Genomic DNA, 16,005 nt, shown 5'->3' on the forward strand with positions numbered 1-16,005 from the left:
CATAGCCATTACAGCAAAGATGAGGCACGTGTGGTCAGTTCTCCCTCCAGCACCCTTGGCAAGAATTCCTTCTGGATCACCGTGTTTTTCCTACAAATCCCCCCCCCAGGTGCTATTTTCCATCAACTGAAGGTAGCATGGAGAAGAAACTTTATATTCACGAAGGATCTATCCCTAGACAACTGCAAATCTCCAAATTATAGATAGCAATATCTGGGCGATATTACTTGTGAATTGCACATTCACTCTTTGTCTACATACAAGATAAAAGTATTAACGTCATCCTTCATCTCAATGTCTTGTTTTTAGCACGACTACACTCCCTCCTGTGTGTCCCCACCCTCCCCAACACTTAACTGCACCATCTCTCCCAGAGAAGTAGTTTTAGGGCTTTTTGCTGTTGTTTTGTTTTGGCTGTACCACTGCACAAGAATTATGTCTCAATAAAGAGTAGAGGGCAGTAGGGGTTAGGCTGAGAAGTGGATCTTTCATAATAAATCAGATCTACTCAATTGTTATCAGATGTCCACAGGTATACAAATCTCATCATCAGGCATGGGATACAAATTTGTGTCCCAGAAAAATGACGACTCACTTAGGTGTCATGGTCTTTGGAAATGCTAATAAGCATAATTCTTAATGACTTATAATGTAGAAATGATAAATCTGATATGCAATTGAAGAGATGAAATTGCCAAATGTCCAATTGATCATATCTGGTCCTTTACAGAACCTTACGAAATTGACAAGAAGAATCTTGTTCCCATTATACAGATGAGGGAACCATGGCTTGAAGAGTCCTTGTATCAGCCAGAGCAGGGCTCTACATCAGACAGATGCACACTTTGTTTTTCCTCAAGGAGGTTCCGAGTGAATGTTTCTAGTCCTAACCCACACAGGCCACGTCTGTTCAAAACAAATGGTTAAGAGCTTTAGACAGACACGGATTTTGTCATTGGGGAAAAAAATGTCTATGTAAAGTGAGCTCTTTCACTGCAACTCCTATGACACCTAGAAGAATAATCATGGCAATTATACATCAGAAACGAAGAAGTGATAATTACGAAGATGGAATTGCCAGCTACCACTTGGCTAGCCAGCACGGGCACTAACTTTTATATTTCCCCATGGGGGCATATATGAAAGAATCACAGAGTGCAGGACAGATGAAACACAATTATCAGGACCTGGGGATTTATTCTTTCTGCTACACAAAGGAAGGGGGAGGGCAGACCGCAGCTGGAACCTTCTCTTCTTGCTCTTTGCAAAACATAGGAAAATGCTGCCCATCGTCCACTTAATTTAATTTCCCTCAGAAACGATGACAAGGCTTATCCAGTCTATTGTACTTTCCTTTTCCATCAACTTGACTTCCTAGTCAGCCAACAGCCTTGCCATCTCAAGAGTTTGTTCCAGAAATAGCAGAGGGTTTTTTTTCTTCTCTCTCTCTCTCTTTGAGGGACCTGTGAGTGATGGCACACCGAGAAACTGGTCTCTCTTGGCTGAGCAAAGGGCTGTAGTGAGATAGCTGGAATATCAGAGAATAAATACGTGCTTTTCTGCCTTAGTCTATTAAAAAATCCTAATAATTCTAAACCTAATAGTTCCTAATAGTTCAGACACAATAATAAGTGTAATAACAGTACAGACCAAATAATATTTGGTCTGAAAAGGGCAAAATTAGTGGGGATAATCCAGGTGTTGAGCCAAGAGCACTACCCCCCACTCACTGTGTGAAATTAGTAGGTTGGTACACACTGCGTACTCATGGGATGCTTCTGCAGTTATCTTTCTAGATTCTGCTCATAGTTTTGTGCGTACAGAGGGGCCTGGGTGGGGCCATTGCTTTCAAAGATGTTGGTATGATTATCTACCTATCTATCTATCTGTCTTAAGTCTACCTACCTATCTTTCTATCTAATTATCTATCTATCATCTATCTATCTATCTATACAAAGTACTCACCACCATCCCCCACTACACACACCCGCACCTTATATAAGACAAAAAAAGGCCATCTCATGACTTTTTAAGGGCATTGAACTAAGGTGCTTAAAAAGAGATAGGAAATAGGGACTACTTTCAAAGATTAATTTTGGTTTTGTTTTAATTGAGTATATAATTAAGCATATTAAACACCTGGGTGCATGTTTCCTAATCTCTATTCCTTGGGCCATACCTCTGCTGAAATGAAAGCAAGATACAAGAAGTGTTTTTTCACATTGCAGCAGGGAAGAACAAAATATAAACTTATACCAAACCACGTTTAGCTTTGTTACCACCAAGGTAAAAATAGCACTCACATATAAAGGAACACCAATTAATAAAAACACTTTCTGATAGGGGGAGCGCTAATTTTCCATTTGGAACATACACTCACTCTTAAAAAAGGCTTTTCAGAATGTGCTTCACAGAAGCTGTTCTGAAGGATTTATCACGTGTGACATGGGAAAAGGATTCTTTAGTGAAATAAGTTTGGAAGGCTGCTTCGGTCTCTGGGTTTCTCCAGGGTCTTAATTACCCTAACATGAACCCGGCATCTTCAGTGAGGCAGACTTAAATAATCATTACTTAAGATTGCTTGACCATAGAAATGCTTAAGAAAGGAGAAGTATTTTGTGGAACTAGTGTTCTTCAGAGTACATTTTAGGAAATACTGCTTTTAGAATGAGTACACAAAATATATAATTTTCCCAAACAAAGGGAGATTAGCAGCCAGCCAACAGCCCCTGGTCATGACCTTCTCATGGAGCACCTTAGCCCAGTGCTTCTCAAACTTTAATGTACACACTGAGTCACTAGGGACCATGGTACACACTGACTCCTACTCAGGAAGTCTCGCCTGAGACTCTGCATTTCTAACAAGTTCCCAGGTGATGCTGATGCCGCTGGTCCGTGAACCACACCAAGTAGCAAAGGGCTAGAACACATGTTGTCTTCAAGTGCTGAAGGTGTCCAGTATTATTCTGAGTGCTATGCTCTGATAATTCTTTATCCAAGAGGGTAATGGGTCTGTGGATGGGGCTTACCAGTAAAACCTGTTGGGTGTGATGCGTTCATGCATGAGTTGCCACCGTCTTCCAAAGTCCATGGAGCTGTAGAGCTGCAAAACAATGAAGTGAGGAAAGCATAAGCATCAAGGGCACGGGTCAACATAAATACACATGGCATCCCCCTCGATAAGGACATTCCAGCACACGAGAGTGCCTAATGCACCCAAGTCGGCATCCATTTTATCTAGATAAAACCTATGAACACGACCATGCTGTGCTTATCACGGTGACTTCTAGCACCAAGTAGGTGCTCAACATACATCCAAAAGACTCATGTTTTTTGAGCTGAGTGCAGTAAATCCTTTCTGATGCCATCCATCATTCTCTCCTTCAGGGGTAAAGCCTTTCATAAAATTCTTATTTTTCTTCAAATTCCATGGTATCTTTAGCTCCACCCAAAACAACTCAGCAAAATTTATTTAAAATTTATTTATTGACTAGCTCCTACGTGTAAGGCACTCTGGTGTATATGAAGGTAAAGAAGAGGTAGACTCTGTGTTCTCAGGGAAATAAACCACATGTAAAAATATTCATCAGCTGGTATCTGTACAAAATACTGTGCTGTTCAAGTTTTATCTCTCACTGCTCCGACACAGAATCTAAATGAAATGGACTCTCCACTGCCAATAAGGATACCACGCTTCTTTATACTCCCATGTCTTCACAGAGATAAGGCCATGCTTACGCCTAAGTAAACATTAACCAAGTGTGGGTGGCTCCCTCCATGCACCCTTTTCCAACCACTTCAAGCCACTCATCTTTCTCCCTTCTCAATTCACTGCACTCATCTTTGGTTTCCACTGAGCACTTATCATGAGGTAATATGTGGTTATGTCTTTCAGATCTGTCTCATTATTTAGTTGTGATTAGACTCCTTCAACACATATAAAGTGTTCACTAAATTCTGTTGAATAAATCAATAATTAAAATAGGCACATAAAAATGGATAACTCATGCAATGAGAAAAAATTCTAGAAGAGCTTCATAACTTTAGAAAAATAAAGAAGAACCCCTGGCATGGCTAATAAAGTCAGATTCCACATTAACTTACTTTATGGATGTAGAGTCTGACCACTTTTTAACACATAAGAGAAAGGCCAACATTCCTATAACAAACTAGCCAAGAGTATGGAGTTTATTTTTAATTGTATGCCTGGAAGTATAATAGCTCTGACATAATAATAATAATAATAATAATAATAATTAATAATTATTAATAATAATAATAGATGGACCACATTGCTCTTTCACATATGACACTGAAAGGAAGGCAAGGCAATTATGACTAACTTGAATCCTTCCTCTCAAGCATTTTCTAATCTACCATGTAGAGTCAACCACTCCCTCCAGGTACCATCGTTATTTTCACTGTCTGCCTCTAAGAAGCTGTTCACATCAAGGCAATACTGGTTGGCATGCCCCTCCTGCCGTTAGGCTATGAGTCATAAGAGGGGCAGGAATCATGCCCAAATCACCTTTGTGTATCAGTGGTTATAGAATACATATACAGGTGAGCACACAAACCTCCTATTTCACAGTTAATGAAACTCCGTCTTGGGGAAGTTTTGGTCAAAAGAACCAGGATTTAAGTTTGCTGATGCCTGGCTCCTGTCTTCTTCTATGGAATCATGGTGCCTAGTTTATAATGAGAATTCTATTATGTTTTTGTTCTCCACACTTTCACAGTTGGGGAAATTGGGAAAGGCAGAAATAGATGGGCCTCAAGTTTATAGAAATGAGGTCGGATGAAGTATCTTCCCATTATTACATCCCCAAATACTGTTCCCCTATAAGGATGTGCTATCTGGCATACCACACCCAGGTAATGCTGCCATCTGTAATGTTGAGTCCATAATCTTGCAACTCATACAGAAATAATTTTTTAATGAGCTTCTGGTAATCTCAAATAAGCCTTAGGGGACTTAAAGAAGTTTTAGCCCATTTCAATTTAATTCAAATATTCATTGGACATTGATTCCATGAACTACATAAAAACATCTCTTTTTGTTCAGTAAATAGCAAGGAAATATGTGCATGTGTGTGTTGTGATATATTATCACATCATATATATATATATATATATATATATATATATATATTTGAAACTCAAAATGTCCTACAAGGTAGTTAAGGAGATATATTAGCATTCCCATTTTATGAATGAAAATACTGGTTCTTGGTTCTACAAAGTGACTGTAACAACTGTATGAAAACCAAGATGTCAATCCTGATTTAGCTGATCACAGTTTATACTATACTTCACCAGCTCTACCAACTCTCCCAGTATTTACCCAAACTGGGTTCCCATGCCATCAGTAAGCACTAACTACTATGTGTATTCAACTCTGCATATGAGAAAAATAGGCAAAACTATCCCCCATCACCCTTTGTCCCTTTCTTTATTCACCAATGTAGTGAAGAAAACAACTAGCTCTATGCCATTAAAATTATAGAACACACAGAACGACATCCAATTCTTCAGAAAGCAAAAATGACAACCCTTCCTGAACCTCAACTATACATACAAAATCTCTACCTGCCTTCTGCCCTGTCCACACCAGCTATCTCTAAAGGTCTAGATATATTGTTCCAGGAAGCCTCATTGTTCCATTTTCACCCCTGTTAATATTTCCCATCTCTCAATTTGTACACAGATGACTCTCAAATATACATACACCACACCAAAGTGGAAAACAGGCCAAAGACTAGAGCTCTAGAAGTTGAGAAACAGGCAAGATTAACAGGAATGTAAATGGAACAATGAACCTTCCTAGAACAACATAGCTGGAGCTAGGCCTCTGGGGATAGGTAGTATGGACAGGAGAGAAGGTGCATAGAGATTTTATAGGGTGAAGAAAACAATAAGAACAAAGGTGTCAATATGGTTGAAGTCTTGAACTTGGCTAATGGGGGAAGCTTTTAAGAGGAAGGAGAGATGTGATGACTGTCACTGGCTAAAAGGAGGTGGAGGCTGTCTGTCCATTTTCCTGTCTGTCTCATTTTCTATACATCCAACTACTTGTGGCTGATCCTATATTTATCTGTATGTATATTTATATTGGGGACAGTGTTGGGAGGAAGGAGAGAGTTGGTAAGGACCAAACCATTGCATTGGAAAGAATATATATATATAATTTTTTTTTTTTGCAAGGACTGAGATTTCCATGCAGAGTTTTAAGAAATGGGTCACTCTCCTTCCCATGGCAGGTGTCTGAGAGAAAGATGCTCAGACTTAAGACACGCTTCCCAATTAAATACAGAAGAGACTTGGGTTGGAGCCTTCTATAACCCAAAGATATCAGACTCTCTGTCAGCCCAGATCCCGATCATAGAAGCAGAGCCCCAAATCCTGTCAAATAAAACCCAACATGATTGTGTCTTTCTCTGCTGCAAACTCTAGAGACAAGCCAGGGAAGAGCCATGGGGGTCACACTGACACTGCTGGAGTCTCAATCCTCCAGAGAAATTATTAGTCCCTCCATCATGGAGGATCCAGTAGTGGCAGAATGCCCCCACCACAGCTCCTGCTAGGACTCACCCTTGGGAGAAGCATGGCTCCTCTCATCTCAAGCTCTTCCTAACAGAGAAAGAACAAGAGATCAGCTGCTGATCTCCTCATCCAAGCCTGTTCCACCTCCTGCTCCCTTGTCTCTCGTTTTGCTTTTTCAGCTCTTCCGTTTGACTGATGGGAGAAAAATTAAATTGAATTCTCTGCCTAGAGGCTGATTAGATGAACAGAAAAAGCAGGCTCCTATTCATTAAGAGCCTTTGGTTAGATACCTTGTCTCTCCATCCACAGTAAGTTGCTGAGTCTGAAATGAATTTTATTCTACCACAAGCTGGATCTTTGCAGTCTCTCCATTCACGTACGTGTTCATCCATTTCTTCCTTCCTTCATTCATTGACTAAAAGTGTATCAAGAAACCACTATGCTTTAAGCACTGAACTAAGTGCTGGAATTACAAAGGTTAAAAATGCCATGAACAGTGGAAGACAGAAATTCAGACAATTACACTGCTAGGCAACGTATGTCATAATATTATTACTAGTTATCTCCACAAGGGTAAAATTGGAAGCCATTGGTATTTTTTCTCTTGGTTATCAGGGTCTTTAAAATTATTAGGAACATGCATTACTTTAGTAATTTAAAAAGCTCTAACATTCAAAGAGAATGCCTAAATTCTTTATTTAGGCAACCATTCAATAGTAAGTGTTACAAGATCATTTAATGATATGAAAATGCTTATGATATATTATTTATTTTAAAATATATTGCAAAACATGTATACATTGACACTAATTTATTTAAAGTATTGCAAAAACTTGAAACACATCAGAAGGAAATATGCAAAATATTAGCAGTGGTTATTTCTGAATTGTGGGACCATGGGTAACACATACTTTTTAATCTTTCTATCATTTTCAAATTTCTTTACAATGGATATAATATTTCAATAGTAATATAAGCCAATGTTTTATTCTACTTATATTTTTATAATAGTAATTTCTAATTATAATGTATACGTTATATTTACCTTTAAAAATTTAAAAGTCCAAAAATTAAAATTCCAATTTTTTCCAAGAGGGACCTGGAATCAGACAAAGCAATATGGGATTTTCCACAAAATGGTATTACACAGAGATCATCATGGATAACGGTGAATCCTTCCTAGGACAAGCAACGTATTAGCTCGCATGCTGTTTAAATAGTCCTGCATGGCTTCAACCCAATGTGCTTCATACAACACTAAAATAGATTTTCCAAACATTAAACATCTTCAGAAACATTTCTTGTTTAGGGGTGCTTGGGTGGTTCAGTTGGTTTTAATCCTCCGACTCTTGATTTCAGCCCAGGTCATGATCCTAGGGTCATGGGTTCGAGCCCCACATCAAGCTCTGCGCTAGGCACAAAGCCGGGTGCTACCTCTCCCCCTCACTCTCTCACTTGCTCTCTCTCAAATAAATAAATAAAATCTTTAAAAAAACATGGATGGAACTGGAGGGGATTATGCTAAGTGAAATAAATCAAGCAGAGAAAGACAATTATCATATGGTTTCACTCATATGTGGAACATAAGGAATAGCACGGAGGACATTAGGAGAAGGAAGGGAAAAATGAAGGGGGGGAAATCAGAGGGGGAGACGAACCATGAGAGACTATGGACTCCGGGAAACAAACTGAGGGTTTCAGAGGGGAGGGGTGGGGGGATGGGTTAGCCCGGTGATGGGTATTAAGAAGGGCACGTATTACATGGAGCACTGGGTGTTATATGCAAACAACGAAGCATGAAACACTACATCAAAAACTAATAAAGTACTGTACGATGACTAACAAAATAAAAGAAAAAAAGCATTTCTTATTTATACAAAGTTACATATATGAGACTGTTCTCCTCCCCATCCTGCCTCATGATGCCCCCTCCCTGTAAGGATGACATTCCTGGACCTTTACCAGAGAACAAACCAGATGCTCTCCCCTCCCTTCTTCCCCTATGTGTCATGGTCTCATATCTCTTAACAACCACGTATTCAGTGGCAACACACACACACACAGAAAGCCCTAAATGAATCATTGGAACAGATGGAAAATATGAAAGAACACGCTCTTTTCCTTATTGATCCAGTTATTAGTTCCCTAATTACATCAGCCTGCCAGGGAAAAGCATCTGATAGCTGAAGAACTAGAGGCAATCTAATCAATGTAATATTCCACCAGAGGAACAACAAGTTGTAGCTGGAAAGCTTAAGTCCAAAGAATGATATGATTTAATTAGGACGTTATTGCTTGAACTGGGTCCCCCCAAAAAGATATGTTGAAGTCCTAGCCTCTAGCATCTCAGAATGTGACCTTATTTGGAAATAAGGTCTTTGCAGATGTAAACAAGTTAAAATGAGGTCAGGGTGGGCCCTAATCCAATATGACTGATATCCTCATAAGGATAAATTTGGACACACAGGAGCAGAGGGAAGACAATATGAAGACACACAGAGAGAAGGCCACGCGAAGACAGGGGATTAAAGTGAGGTGTCCACAAGCCAAGGGATGTCCAAGACTAATGACAAATCACCAGAAGCAAAGAAGACACAAAGAAGGGCTCCCCTTTAAATTTCAGAGGGAACATGGCCATGCCAACACCTTGATTTTGGATCTCCAGCCTCCGGAATTGTAGGACAATGAATTTCTATTGCTCCAAGTCACCTAATTCGGGCTACTCTGTGACAGCAGCTCACGTGAGACTAATATAATTGACCCTTGAACAACATGGGTTTGGACTGAGCGCATTCACATACACACAGATTTTTTTTTTCGATAAACGCAGCCTAGTGCTGTCAATGTATTTTCTCTTCCTTATGGTTTTCTTAGTAACATTTTCTTTTCTCTAGATTGCTTTATTGTAAGAATACAGCATCTAATACATGTCACATAGAAAATATGTGTTCACTGACTGTTTATGTTATCAGTAAGATTTCCAGTCTACAATAGTCTATTAGCAGTTAAGTTTTTAAGGAGTCAAAAAATATACATGGATTTTCAACTGCACAGGGCGTCAGTGCCTCTAACTCTTGTATTTTTCAAGGGTCAAATATACAGACATCTTACACCTACCACCAAGAGTAATACAGTTCTCTACTTTTGTTTTTTGTTTTTGTATTGTTTTTATCTTTATTCCTAGGCATTTAGTTGTAAGACCAGAAGTCTGGTGTATGACCAGATTGTTGAATCTGTGATTAAAAGCCAAAATCTCATTTGCCTATATTTTTCTCTCCTATACATTTTCACCACACCCCTAAGGATAGTATTTTCTAAGAATAAATATGAATTAATAATGACCATATGGCAGTAACCAGACATACTCAGAAGAGGCAACAAACTATGCATTTTATGGGAGTTTTTGGTGATCCAGCCAGATTCCCTAGAGCCAGCATATTGTCCATAAAGAGGGAAGAAAGGTTTGGAACACATTTATATAAAAGCTCTCCCCTGTAGCAAATTCAAACTTAATGTACAGCTGTCCTGATTTTTTTTTTCCTCAAAGCCTATGGAATTTTGGTAGCATTCTGCTGAATCATGGTCAGGATGGTCTTTGTCTTTCAAATAAAATGAGGCTGGTTTCTGTTAAAAATAAGGTTTCCGCACTTATTTCCTTGGTAGCCACAGAGGATGTGGTAGAGCTGGCTGGGCTACGTAGGACTACAGGGAGAATCCCCTGTGTTGCGGTAGTATTTATGGAAGGCAGGAGAGAAACCAGGGTCACACAGTAGCAAAGAGTCCTTTCCAACATGTGCTTCTGGTTCCTTCCTCAGATATTCTCCAAAAAGCCTTTCCCATGATAACTGGTGGGGACAACCCCATTCAATGTCCCTCTCTCTGGGTACAGAGCTGTCCTTAGCAGCTTTTTTCTCTTGCCCTTGACAGATATAAGGCATAAATATATTTATTTTTAAAATAGGCATCCACCTAGTATTGCCATTCTTTTGTAGAAGGCAACATTTTTCTTCTCTTCTCCAAGATTTCTAACCATAGAGGTTTTCTTTCTCTCAAATGGCTTACATCAGTCACTCCTTTGTTTAACAAATATTGATCAAATGTCTATTAACAACCAAGCACTGTTCTACGGGTTTAGGATACATCAATGAACCAGACAAAAGGCTCTGCCCTCAGGGATCTTACTTTCCAGTGGAGATCAGGAACTCAAATGCCCTCAAGTCTGTAGCATGAATGTGTGAGGGAGGTGTAAGAAACGCGGTACCACTGATAGTATTCTTTAGACACACGATCATTTTGCTAGCACTTCACACATGAAGAAACTTTCTTTTCTTACTCAAGAAGATGATTTTCCCCACTTTTATTGAAACGCTTGCCACGTGAGGGCTATCTTTTGTTTTCCTGCTTTTGATAGAGACACAAGCTCAATATATGGCTTTCCTCTCAACTCTAAGGAAAACAGGTGCAAGTGTGATAAACTGTCTGGCAGATGACATTTTCCCACAACACTGGGGAGAAACAGGGAATCCAGAAAGCTCATGCTCCATCTAAAAACGGGCTTAGCTGTTCCTTAGCTGGACAAAGAGAGCTAATCTAGTGTGGTCAGGCTTTGTAATTTTTCAAGGGGATTGGAATTTCAGATATTTATGAGAAATCTCTGTATTTTTCAGTTTTGGCAAAAAAAATTAAAAATGTATTGCAGGGCAAATGAGATGTATTGATTTAGCTGGCCACGGATTGCCTGAGGGCCACCCATTTGTAACCTGAATCTTAGCATAGTAAACATACAAATGCCTGAAGGAGAGAATGTGACTATTTGACCTTGAAGTAGGGTTACCAGATTGAGTAAATAAAATACAGAATGTCCAGGTAATTTGATTTCAGATGAAAAATAAATAATTTTTTGTGTAAGTAGGTAACAGGTTACAGATCCCATGTAACAGTAGGGATCTGCTTGTGTTTTTAAAAACATTGTTATTTACCTGAAATTCAAAGTTATCTGTGTTTTATTCGTGTGTCCTGTATTTTATCTAGCAACCCTCCCTTGAAGTCTCCCCCATTCCATTTCTAAGCATCTGGAACATAAGACACATCCCCTTATGCTATGTGTCTCTATTCTCTGACATTGGATGTCCCCAAGTGAAGAATTGTAAATACTCCCTGTAGTCTATTAACTCACATCATTACTCAACTTATTTAGTATTCCTTAAGCACCTAGCATGTGCTAGGCTCAGTGCCAGGTTTAATGATCCAAAGATGAATAACACCAGGTTCCCTCATCTCCAGAAACTCAGAACTTCGGTGGGAAGACAGACATGTCAACAGATAAGTGCCACACAACTTAACGAGGCCGATGCCCACAGAGGTGGACAACGGCTGGGGGAATGTACAGAAGGAGTGGTCAGTGCTGCTGGGTCGGGCACTGTGCCATGGGCTGAGTCATCATGAATGAGTAGGAACTGGCCTGAAGGATAAGTTCCCCCCAACCACTGCAACTAACAAAGGTGAAGAATTCTGGTCATTAGGAAAGATGTTGGAAATAAAACAGAAACATTATCTCATCCTCCAAGAGTATCATTTGCTTGGCCCTGGATCAGCGCACATTGGTCTAAGTGCCACATCAAAAAGGAGAAAGAACAGAGAAGGAAAAGGAGCCAAATAAGGTCATCTAAAGGGTTTAAGAAGAAGAGGAGGAAATAACTGCATGAGAGTGTGGGCTGTGGGTAAAACGAAGGCTTCAGGATGAGCAGCAGGAGTGAAGCCTGTAAGAGCAGGGAAGTAGAGGCAGATACACACTCATTCCTCGGATTTGGAAACACCCTCCCTCAAAACCTAAAAGAGGCAAGATTAAAACACTGAACATGAAGAACTACTTCTAAAAGCGAGTTCATAAAATACGCTACTGTAGGAAGTTGGTGAGAAAGGCACAGGATATCCTATAAACAGCATCAAATACAAATTAAGACTCCATGCTTCTCAAAGTTGTTCATCCAAACATCTCCCACAGCCAAAGAGAATACAGCTCCCACCAGGAATCTGAGGGTTTGGCCTTAAGCAGTCTGATAGAAGGATAAAGATCTTCATATCTCTTAACTCTTATCTTGAACTTCCATGGATGTTTTGTAGTCCATGCTACTATATATATGTGCTTAGAATACAAGATTAATTTTTTCACAAATCTTCAGGTGAGTGGACCCTCTAGAAAGACACTCTATATCTATCATACTTACTCCCTTTCACCACTGCCCCCAGGGGTGCATTTTTGAGACAAATTTGAAGAAGAGGGAGAAGGGATACCAAGAAAGTCTGGTAAATATGTATGACTCCTTGGACTTACCCTCCTAACTAGGACTCCAATGTCAGAGGCCATGTGTACATTTGAATAACAAAAGCCTTCTATATTTCCCAAGTCAGTATCCTCGTCTCTGATGGAGGTGCTAGCAACTTAAATGTCCACTTGAGAACACAAAGCACAGATCATGCTCACCCCCACTCTCCCAGTGCCCCCCACCCCTCAGTATAGAGTGCTTCCCCCCTCCCACTGGGCATGTAGAAACTGGCTCATAATGGGACTGATGTCTACACTCTGTCAAAGAGGTGACACCATGCTCATATGCCCCCTGCCTATTTCTCCAGGATTCTCTTTTCCCCCTTATTTTCCAAGTTCCAGCCACACTGGTTTTCATTTGGCTTCTCAAACATGTCGTGGGCTCTCCAGTCTCAGGGATTTTGCACATGCTATCCCCTCTACCTAAAATGCTCTCCTGCCACTCTGCATTTCTCCCTCTTTCCATTCACGTACTGAACTGCTATTCACATGTCAGGTATCAGCAGAAATAACAGTTCCTAAAGGAAGCCCTCTTTGGTTACCTCCTGCCCATGTACCTTCTGCCCCCATGGCCCTCTAGTCTCTTATTTCATAACATTCATCAAAATATGAAATTACAGGGGCGCCTGGCCCTGTTGGTTGGGCATCCAACTCCTGGTTTTGGCTCAGGCCATGATCTCAGGGTCATGAGACTGAACCTCCATGTCAGGCTCTGGGCTCAATGCAGAGTCTGCTTGTCCCTTTCCATCATTGTTTGTCCTCCCCCAACTCAAATAAGTAATAAATATTTTTTTAAATACTAAAAAATATATGGAATTACATAGTCGTGTAACTATATGATTGATGTCTGTCTCCCTTTGTAGGTAGTGGGGATTGCTACCGTAATAATTTCAAGTGTTTAACACCATGCCACAGAATATTCACATAGATAGATGCTCACATCAATATTCACTGAATGAATACATAAATATTCTTTTCCAAGTCTTTTTAAAGCTCTGTTCTTTCCACCCAAAAGGCCTCGCTTCCCTTCCCAAATCTGTGTAGTCTACTCTTCTTTCCATATTAATTCAAACTATCTCCCTTCCATGATGCTATCTGTGGCCATACTTGGCCCAAAGAGGCAAAATTACAACAGGAAAACTGAAAAACTACTTTTAAAAGCAAATTCATACAACTCATTATTATAAGATGCTGGGGAGAAGGGAAGAATGCACTACAAACAGTATCTCTTTTCTCATATTTAACACCCAGTGCCCAATCAGATTCTAATAACAGGTTTCTCTTTTTAAGTTCTACAATTGTTTTGTATTTAATTCCATCAAACAGTGATCTTTTCACGCATTCGCTAATGCATCAAAACTTCAGGTGATCTCTTCAAACTGATAATTGATTAGAGGCTCCTGGATGACAGGAACCCCCTCTGAAATCTTGATCTGACCCCCTTTCAAAGAAACTGTCCCTGGGCTGCTCGACAACACAGAATCAGAGAATAGTAAACTTCTATAGCTGAGACTGAATCATCTGGACAGTTGTTTTTACACATGGGGAAGCGACATCTCAGAGAACCTCTGTGTCCTGCCTGTGGTTCCCACACCTCCTCGGCTGTGGAGCTGGGATTCAAACCCAAATTCCTGACTCCCATCTCAATGCTCTTTTTACTGCATGTGCTATCTTTTTTTTTTTTAAATTAACTGCATGAATTTAAAAGAAAAACAAGTTAATATTACCTTAAAGGAACAATGGCTCATTTGGGTATGCCGTGCATGAATGACACTGTACCCTGAATCTATCCAGCATTTTTATTTACAAGTCATTCTCACAATTCACTTTATCCTCTTTTATACTGAAGAGCATTTTCTGAGCCAACAGTCATATAAAACAATCTTATAAACAATTTACATAGTATTTACCAAAATCCATTCTTTTGTCTCCACAAGCCTATTCTCTTGACCATTTTCCTTTGCAATCAGATTCTATTCATTTTTATACATTATGATTCAGAAATATCTCATATTAAGCAGTGCCCTTTGAACACAAATGTTGGTATTCCTCTGTGAGCTGACTTTTTTGTTCTGACTCACATCCCTCCACCCTTACCTGTGTTTTGTCTCTCCTTACTGATTTTGGTTTCACACCACATCTTATTATTAAATCCACTTGATCACCTACTTTTCTGGCCTTTTCACTGCATCCAATTTGTCCTTAACTCCTTTCCAAGTTCAGATTTGTTTTTCCTTCCTAAAAGCCTGAATCCAAAAGAGGCGTGAAGAACTTAAATCTCTTAGTTTTAGGTCATTCATTTAATTTAAATTACCTTCTCTAAGTATCAAAATGATACCTGCTTTCATTTTGGAAGAAATGAAGACTTCACTTCCCCTAACATATGAAACACCATTTAAAACATATCTCCAGGTAGACATTCAACATGCACATGATTTTAGTATTAATATATAGCCAGAAAATTTTAAAGTTCATTCAAACTCAAGATAGTAAAGGAAAAAAACAGTGTGTACTTCAGAGATTATTCCTTCCGAAGAATAAATGGGGAGAGGAAGAAACTAACATTTATAGAGGATTTGCCCCAACAGGCATTTTTGTATATGCTTTCTAGTTTAAATGACACAAAATAAATGGTTAGATGGTTATTTTTGTCTACCCCTCTAGGAGGAGAACATGGAGGCCTCATGGGTTTTATAAATTTGATCAAGATCTCAAAGCATATTCTAGAACATCTGATTCCAAAACCACTATTCATTCTTTTTTTTCAAGGCTTTATTTATGTATTTATCAAGAGGAGGGAGGGTCAGCGAGGAGAAGGAGAGAGATCTCAAGCAGACTCCCTGCTGAGGGCAGAGCCTGACATGGGTTTCAATCTCATGACTCTGAGATCACGACCTGAACCAAAACCAAGAGTTGGATTCTTAACCAACTGAGCCATGCAGGTGTCCAAACCAGTATTCATTCTAAAATACCTGGCTGTCATTGAGAAATGAGTGTTTACAAGGGAACATCCTGAAGTGTGATGGAGCTCAAACCATGTCCTAGGAGAAGTTGTAGAAACTTGGGATTGTTGGCACAGAAAACTGACCAATGAGCAAAGAGGTTTCATAATGGATTCAAATGTGGAAAAACATTCT

The 16,005-nt window shown here is 39.6% G+C and overlaps 1 protein-coding gene across 1 annotated transcript in view; it reads right to left on the reverse strand.

Annotated features, from left to right (window-relative positions):
- Positions 1–16,005, reverse strand: part of SORCS3 (sortilin related VPS10 domain containing receptor 3) — a 568,094-nt gene that overhangs the window by 202,031 nt on the left and 350,058 nt on the right. The window contains exon 5 of the mRNA XM_057308491.1: positions 3,030–3,103. Within this exon, the coding sequence (XP_057164474.1) occupies positions 3,030–3,103 (74 nt within the window). The remainder of the gene's footprint in view (positions 1–3,029; positions 3,104–16,005) is intronic.

The sequence above is a fragment of the Ursus arctos genome, unplaced genomic scaffold (assembly GCF_023065955.2).
Source record: "Ursus arctos isolate Adak ecotype North America unplaced genomic scaffold, UrsArc2.0 scaffold_7, whole genome shotgun sequence".
Taxonomy (NCBI): Eukaryota; Metazoa; Chordata; class Mammalia; order Carnivora; family Ursidae; genus Ursus; species Ursus arctos.